The sequence below is a fragment of the Telopea speciosissima genome, chromosome 10, assembly GCF_018873765.1.
Source record: "Telopea speciosissima isolate NSW1024214 ecotype Mountain lineage chromosome 10, Tspe_v1, whole genome shotgun sequence".
NCBI classification, from domain to species: Eukaryota; Viridiplantae; Streptophyta; class Magnoliopsida; order Proteales; family Proteaceae; genus Telopea; species Telopea speciosissima.
In genome coordinates this window covers 11,212,641-11,221,294 of record NC_057925.1, presented here as the reverse complement: position 1 = coordinate 11,221,294, position 8,654 = coordinate 11,212,641, and the positions used below count along the sequence as shown (strand labels likewise).

Sequence of the window (8,654 nt, the reverse complement as noted above, 5' to 3'; positions counted from 1 at the left end):
ATTAAAACTCCCTGCAGCAAGCAAAGCAAACTTGCCATCTAACAAAAATATATAAGACCATCCTGCTGAATTCACTCCTGGTATCTGATATCCTACATAAGATAGGAAGTAATCATGATGAGATCGATTGCATACCCTGCCATATAAAGGAAAATGAGAAAAGAATGTTGAAACATAGGAATCCAGTAAAGAAGGAATCCAAGGTTCCTTCTAAATGGATACCCTATGCCCATTCCCAATTTGTCAGCATGGCATCCTCCTAAAAATAGAAGAATTTTTATCAAGCTAGTCCAAACCTAGATACCTTTTTAAACTTTATTGATTGGGTCCAAATTATAATGGAATATCTTTATTCGGATTGATGGAATAAACTATATCTTTTAGAATTAAATTGAATATGAATTGAAGACTTTGGTTCAAGGGTATGATCTTAACTTTTTATCAAAGAAAAAAAAAAATGTATGATCTTAAGTGTACAATTTAGGGTTTTAGTAATCAATATCGGTCTGGATCAATTAGGTTTATCCTTGTTTTCTTAAAAAAATTGGTTTTTTTATATTTTTATCTTTGTTTGTACCGATCCACTGATATAGGATCGACTAAAAATCGATTTAAAGCAATACCAATACGAATTGACCAATCTGATACCAATTCCTTAAACCATAGTGCAACTTCGATCCATTTTATCTATTCTCATTGACAAATTTCAAATTAGGGAAAGAGATCCTTGCCTGGGCCTCTAGAGCTTGCACATGTGCATTAATCAATGGGAACACATGCACAAGAATTATTTTGGATGGAATTTTCATTTTTCTATGAGGGTAGTGCGGTACTTTTATGTGCTCTTGTGTCGAGGCGTAGGAGTCACAGGACTAGATAGTGTTGTTTTCCCATTCAAATTATTTAGTAATCGTTGTGGACCCCACCACAACTACCAAAAGCCAAAAAAAAATCTCACGGAGGACCCAGAAGGTTGGTAATTCTGAAAATTCCTGAACAAATTATGGATATATTTGTCATTTCAAAATCATAAAGTTACTTTCCCTAGAACAATAAATAAGAACAATTTTGTCATTTCACTTTCAGGATATATTTGTCGTCACATCCCATTCTTTGAATCCAAGCAGAAGTTATTTAATTTAAACTTAAGACCTTCCTTACCGTCCAATTCTACCATCTAACGGCATCCAACGGCCACTAAGAAAAAGGAGGGAAAGAACATCGACCGTCCGATATCTCTCCGTTGTCCTTCACTCTTCTATATAATCATTTCTAGGACTCTTTTTCATTTCTCAATTCCCAAGCAAGCTCTGTTTTTTCGCTTGATCTCTCTGAATCAATCCTTTCTTTTCAAGGTTCTTCACTCTTCGCAGGTAAATCTACCCTCTCAATGATGTATTTTGAGTGAATATTATTCTATTTGGTTCTGATTTTGGTTTAACTCTCTACGATTTCAGTGAAAAATGAGAGAAATCCTTCACGTTCAAGGTGGGCAATGCGGTAACCAGATCGGATCGAAGTTCTGGGAGGTTGTTTGTGATGAGCATGGCATAGATCCAACCGGAAGGTACACTGGTACCTCAGATCTGCAACTGGAACGCGTTAATGTCTACTATAATGAAGCTTCTTGCGGGAGGTTTGTTCCTCGTGCAGTGCTCATGGATCTGGAGCCTGGAACCATGGACAGTGTTCGGACTGGCCCGTACGGCCAGATCTTCCGTCCAGATAACTTTGTTTTTGGACAGTCTGGTGCCGGGAATAACTGGGCAAAGGGGCATTACACGGAAGGAGCAGAGTTGATTGACTCAGTTCTTGATGTCGTGCGCAAGGAGGCTGAGAACTGTGACTGTCTTCAAGGTATTGATTGGATTTAGTGACTTTTATCTTACTTCACTTTGGTTTCTTTCAATGTTACTGCGCTGGTGAGTGTTTTTTTTTTTTTTTTTTGGTTGATTTCTTGTTTTGGTGTATGTAATTAAGGAAAAAATGGAGGTTTATGGATCTATCTAACTGTTCTTGAAAGGTTCTATGGAGGTTCATGGACCTATGTTACTGTATCTACTGGGAATTTTGATAGTATTGCTTGTAGTCTTTCAATCGTTGACCTATTTTTCCATGTTTAGTTGTTTCTTCGTGAAAGTAATCTCATGTAACTTGTTCTTTTAAAGATCTTCAAAGGATCAAAAGTTGAACTGGGCAATTTTCTTGTTGAATAGGTCAATTTTTTGAACCTGCTTTTCATTTCCCAAGGAGAACTCAAGTTGGACTTAAATTTTAGCTAGCTATAAGTGTTCTAATTTTCTTTTCCTGAAAATTTGGGCAGGTTTTCAAGTATGCCACTCTCTCGGTGGAGGAACTGGTTCTGGAATGGGGACTTTGTTGATCTCTAAGATCAGGGAAGAATACCCTGACCGCATGATGCTTACATTCTCTGTCTTTCCTTCCCCAAAGGTATCCGATACAGTTGTTGAGCCCTACAATGCTACTCTCTCTGTTCATCAGTTGGTAGAGAATGCAGATGAGTGTATGGTGCTTGATAATGAGGCCTTGTATGATATATGCTTCAGGACGCTTAAGCTAACAACTCCTAGCTGTAAGTATATCTTGCGCAGAATCTCATTCTATCTTGACTGATGTGAAAAATTGTTTAGGGTTTTGTGATTTTTAGGTTGTGAAGTGTTTCTTAAGTGCACGCAACTTTTTTCCTTATTTTATATGTCTAGGAGGTACTTTGCTGAGTTAACAGTTACTTGTTTACATGGTTTGAGGTATTGGTTTTGGATCGATACGGCCGGTACTACATGGTTTTGAAAGTGATTGATACCAATACATGCCCAATACTGTGTTGGATCGGGTATTGGTCACCTTCAAAACTGATAAGTTATCGGCATTAATCGGATCGCTGATATTTTTTAATGGAAAACCAGTGTTTGGTCACTGTCTGCTCCTGTTATTGAATATGCAAATAACAACCCATGTTTTGTCCAATTTCTATGTCATGTTTTTGAGAACATGACAGCTTGTTGTCTAGGATCTATATAATTTAGATGTTCTAGGTTATGCTTAAAATTTGGGTCTAGGAACACTGGTCCTTATTCCTTTGCAGGACCAATAAATTGCGTGTTCAATTAAATTTGTCTGTGTTTGGACTTGGTGGTTCATGTTACAGCCAAGCTTTGCAATCAATGGCTTGTATGGTTACTAGTGGGAAATTAAAAATTGTTCGAACTGTGATTGAAATCACACATTAAAATTTGTTGAGGCTAGTCTTCCTGGAACATCCACAGGGCGTTTCAATTGCTATTTCAGGGTTCTTGGAATGATGACTACTTACTGGCAACATGTACACATAATTACTAATGTCATGCCTAATGAGGATTTAAGTTTTTCCCTTGCATAAAATTTTTCTATGGTAATTGTTGTTCATTGTATCAGAAATTCAGTTATGATAGATCCAATTGGTTTAGAAATTAAAGGTTTTGTTGAGCCCATAGTTGTCGCGGCATCTAGGCGATCCAAGGTGTTGGAGGGGTCACTGAATTAACTTACTTTGAACTTACAGGTCAACTAGGCCAGATCCATGTTTAGTCTGCTGATAATTTGTTGCCCTGTATTTCATTCAGCCACTATTGTTGTATTTCAAATGATATCATGTTGTAGCATCCCGATAATTATTCTGAATTACTTAAATCTTTGATATTGCTGTTACCTCCTTGCTATTGCTGATTTTACATTCCATATGAAGTACTGCATACTTAATTTTTGTTTTCTTTTCTAGTGCCTTGGCTAACTGTCATTTATTCTTTATTCTGTCTCAGTCGGAGATTTGAACCACTTGATCTCTGCAACCATGAGTGGTGTCACCTGCTGCCTCAGGTTTCCTGGTCAGCTTAATTCTGATCTTAGGAAGCTTGCAGTGAACCTGATCCCATTCCCTCGACTCCACTTTTTCATGGTGGGATTTGCCCCTCTGACCTCACGTGGATCACAGCAGTACCGTGCCCTGACTGTGCCGGAGCTGACCCAGCAGATGTGGGATGCCAAGAACATGATGTGTGCTGCTGACCCACGACATGGCCGCTACCTGACTGCCTCAGCCATGTTCAGGGGCAAGATGAGCACCAAGGAAGTTGATGAGCAGATGATCAATGTGCAGAACAAGAACTCATCCTACTTTGTTGAATGGATCCCCAACAACGTCAAATCGAGTGTCTGTGACATCCCACCAAGGGGCCTGTCAATGGCGTCAACTTTCATTGGGAACTCAACCTCCATTCAAGAGATGTTCAGGAGGGTGAGTGAGCAATTCACAGCCATGTTTAGAAGAAAAGCTTTCTTGCACTGGTACACCGGCGAAGGTATGGATGAGATGGAATTCACTGAAGCAGAAAGCAACATGAATGACCTTGTCTCCGAGTATCAGCAGTACCAGGATGCAACCGCTGATGAGGAAGGCGACTATGAAGACGAGGAGGAAGGTGACTATGAAGCCGAACATGTGTGAAAACCCAGTTCTGTATTGCAGTGGATGATGATGGGTACATAAAAAAATCTGCTACTCTGCTTGTGCTTTGACAAGTTTTGGTTACTCTGTGAAGGGATGGTTATTAGTATAAATATTTAAGCTTGGGAAATCCCTAATTTTCTTGCTTAGTTTACTTAGCAACAGATGTTAGTGAGAAGGAAGATGAGGGAAATATGGTGAAATCTATGATTTGATTGCTTTCTTTTTCTAGCATTTGTATGTACTAGTAAATTGCTCTTTTAACATCTTTAGATTTCTCTTGTCATCCTTGTCTTTGATGGTTCATATGTAAGTATGTCAATTTAGAACCAGAACTTAAATTGGCTGCTTAAAAAAATTCAGTTCCCTTTTGATTTTGGAAATTGAAATTTCATTCAGCATAGCTGCTTTAGGTTTAAAAGAACTGATTATACCGAACCTGAACTTTTAATCCATATCAAGTCTTAAAAGACTAAAACATGAGGTCTAAGATTTCAGTTTGCATTGTCTTATCTATATTCGTCATTGAGTATTGATTCTCTTTACTTCTCTACTGCAATTAGGGTGTCTGTGTGAACAATTGTGTCCAGGAAAACTGAAATAAAATTTAGGGAGAATGTTCTCTGTACCGTAGCGTAGGCTGTGCCCAGGTACATGGGACTGCCACTCAGGGGGGCAGGGTGTGGTCATTGTGCAACATATACAGAAAATTGAATAAGAATCAAAAGAGACAATACTGATTTGGTTTGAGGTTATCACGAATATGCGATTTTGGTTTCGATTTATACGTGTTGTATTTTAAATCAAACCAAAAACGAATGAAAAACCAGAACCTAAATGATAGACACATTACTCATATAGCTTCTGGATTTAAATCTCCTTTCCCACTATTTTGATTTTGTAGATTTCATTGTTTAATAAGCAACCAAACCTTAGGCTCTGCTTGGTTGCAAGGGAAAGGAAGTGCAATTTTCAAACCTTGAAAAGAAACTTTTGTAATTGTCTTCCCACATGATTATATCATTAGTTTTATATCATTCCATACTTGATTATAAAAATTGATTTTACTTTGCATCTAAATACTTTGGATTTGAAAAGTAAAATAATAATTACATAGTTATAGAATCATGTTGGATTATGATTACCAAAGTCTTTTATTTTTTTTAAAAATCTCTTTCTTTCTCTTTAATTTCTCTTCTTGCACTCTTACTTCCAAAAAAATTTCACTTTCCTTTCCAATAATTTCCCTTGCAAACATATGGAGCATAAAAGAATTTGCGTAGTTACTGGCTTACTGCAGATAATGAGAATCCTCGATGTTTTAATCCCATTGACTGCTGAGAGATATGGTTCCCCATATGTTCGAATTGGTTGGTAGGCGTTGTTTTCATTCAGTTGAAGAGGGTAAGGATAAGAAACTGTTTTGTGGTTGTGGTGGTGGTGGTGGGGGGGGGGGTGTTTGTCTAGTTCCTCACATTATTCCTTGAAAACTAGGGGGGGGGGGGGGAGGGGAGTTGTCTAGTTCCTCACAAGAATAGTGTTGGGGGGGGGGGTACTTGTCTAGTTCCTCACATTATTCCTTAAAAAATGGGGGGGGGGGGGGGGGGTTGTCGAGTTCCTCACATTATTCCTTGAAAAATGTAACTATGTAAAGGAGTATGTCAATACATGAGAGGGTAGTATATGATTGAAAATAAGCTCATAGTTTGACACATGACCAATTTAGACGATTCATTCAGTCAAGATTGCCTATTTTCTCCCAAAAAACACAAATACTTTTGGCTATTTGCTCCCAAATAAATTTTGGTCCACTCATAATCATTGAACTGCTTCCAAGCACAGTAAAGAACCTTCGTAACCCTGATCTAAAAAAGATGCAAGAACAAATATACTTGCAGTTTATGAATTCTATTGAAATGACCGATGCACCCACGGGAAAGTCCGCCTTTCCATTGGTGCGATGGTCATTTCTCTTTTCCTTTTCTATAATATTTTTGGAAGAAAATTCTGGGGGAGGGGGGGATTGTACCTCCCATGCCCAGACACGAAGGTGTCAGTTCAAGAATATAGCTAGTAATGGACTAATTCTTGAACAAAACATGAATCTGATCAAAGAAATTAGTACAGTAAGAATAATAGATATCAAGATTCAATGAAGATGGACTATTAATTCAAGAACCAAGAAAGAATGGCTGAAGAGAAAGAATTAGGGAAGGTATAGAGCAAGAAACATTAAATCTTGGCGGCATCCTAAAAAATACCATGACCCTGAACTCCAGGATATAACTCATAGCCATTAAAAAAGGGAGAGATGTTCTCTGCACTGGGGGCGCAGGATATGCCCAAACACATGGCGGTGGGCGAAATGACCAGCCCGCTCCCTGAATGACCAAAATGGCTGCCCCATCCCACCCCATGTGTTTGGGCGCAGCCTGCACCCCGTGCACTCCCAGGCAGAGAACATCGTCCTTAAAAAAAATATCAATCTCATCTTATAACCAAAAATCCATCTAAGTACCTAAAACAAGTCAATCGAGCTTGAAGAGAAGGAAGGGCCCTTAAGCCCCACGAGACACCAAGTCTTTTAGGGTACCAAAGAGCCAGTCAATGAAGCCCATCGAGCCAGCAGTTCAAGTCACTTATGTTTTAAGTTCTAGGCCCAATTAATGGGTCAATTTTGGACCCATTAAGGCCCTTTACTTCCTTTGAAGTGTAGAGTGACCAAGGCTGCAAGTGAGAGGCCTTCATTACATTCCTTTATTTCTTTTTCCTTCTATTTTTTTTCTTTCTTTTGTTTCTGTTTTGTTTTTCTACAACTTTAGAGCAAGGTTTTAAAACTCGGAATTGGAAATAGAATCGGTCAGAGAGGATTTCAATCCGAATCGGATCGGAATCGACTTGAATTGGTTCAGGAATCGGGATTCTAAGCAACTTTATGGTGAAAATCGAATTGGTTCAGGAATTGGCAATTGACCCATGAATCGGTTTGATTCAATATGGTTTATAAAGAAAATGACTAAGAATTGACCGATCAGATTCCGACTCAGCAAGCAACGATTAGGAATGGTGGAAATCGGGATCAGTGTCAGCCGATTTTGATCCGAATCGGCCAATTAACCGATCTAATTCCGGATTTTTAAAACCATGCTTTGGGGTCTTATTGAAGCTATCTAGTATCTTTCACTGGAGCTGGGAATACTGTTCTGTTGTGCTAACATGGAAGGAATCATTGTTGTTGACAAGAGGAGTTGTTGGAGTGTTGTTGTTTCAACTACATTCCCTGTGGTATCCTGCTGTGAAGTTTTGTTGCAGCAACATTCAGTCCCCTTGCATTTGTCCATCCATCCTACAGATCCTCGTGAGACTTTGAAGAGTTCTTTCGATGCTGGAACCCCTCCTTCGACCTGAGTTTTGACTCCATCCAGTGTCCAGATTTGCTACAACTTACTAACCTTCTAACCTGTTCCTCCTTGCTAATTTCAGAGCTGTGTTGCCATCTAGTCACTTAACCATTAGATCGATAGTTTATTTGGGGGATATTCTCAGTCATCAATCTACACCATGTTGGATTTGGTGGCTTTTATCTAGGCCGGTTGATGGGTTTGGTCAATGATCTATTTTGAGTTGTCCATTTGAATGGGAGGTGAAGAGCCTTCAAGTAAAGGAATTGAGTCTTCAACAATGTTGCAACTTCTGAGTAAGTGGAAGTGGTTTGGTAGTTGATGATATTATGCAAGGTGGAGTCTTCCAAGAAACTCATTGAAATAAGTCTTAGTGTGTTCTCTCTAAGGAGAGAGAAAGTGCTAGAATAAGAGAGTGAAGAAGAAGAAAGTGAGAAGAAAGAGGTGTAGAGACACCAAGGGAGAAAGAGGAAGTGAGTGAGTGACCAAGTGAGAAAAGGGAAGAAACAAGGGTGTATAAGGGATTTGGGTTTGGGTATATGTTATACAAGGCAAAGACTGTAAGACTAATTAGGTATATAGAGATAGAAAAATACCTGTAATCGCACAACAGTTGCAGAGAGAAACGAACCAGAAAGGAACAAGCATGAACAAACCGAGTTGAGTCGTATCTGAAAGATACTTTCCTTAAGGATTTAGATGCCCCCACTTCTGCAACGGAGTTGACCTTGCACCTTACCCTCCAAGAT

The 8,654-nt window shown here is 38.9% G+C and overlaps 1 protein-coding gene across 1 annotated transcript; it reads left to right on the top strand.

Annotated features, from left to right (window-relative positions):
- Positions 1–1,225: 1,225 nt before the first annotated feature.
- LOC122644201 (tubulin beta-4 chain) lies at positions 1,226–4,744 on the top strand. Its single transcript, XM_043837820.1, has 4 exons — positions 1,226–1,373; positions 1,458–1,857; positions 2,324–2,593; positions 3,819–4,744. The coding sequence occupies exons 2-4, from the start codon at positions 1,464–1,466 to the stop codon at positions 4,502–4,504; spliced, it is 1,350 nt and encodes a 449-aa protein (XP_043693755.1). The 5' UTR covers positions 1,226–1,373; positions 1,458–1,463; the 3' UTR covers positions 4,505–4,744.
- Positions 4,745–8,654: the final 3,910 nt, after the last annotated feature.

What these genes read in the sequence shown, in the direction of transcription:
- LOC122644201 (XM_043837820.1), top strand. Translation starts at nt 1,464, where the DNA reads ATGAGAGAAATCCTTCACGTTCAAGGTGGGCAATGCGGTAACCAGATC. An exon ending in GAACTGTGACTGTCTTCAAG is followed by an intron (nt 1,858 to 2,323) that starts GTATTGATTGGA and finishes AAATTTGGGCAG; the next exon opens with GTTTTCAAGTATGCCACTCT. An exon ending in TAAGCTAACAACTCCTAGCT is followed by an intron (nt 2,594 to 3,818) that starts GTAAGTATATCT and finishes ATTCTGTCTCAG; the next exon opens with TCGGAGATTTGAACCACTTG.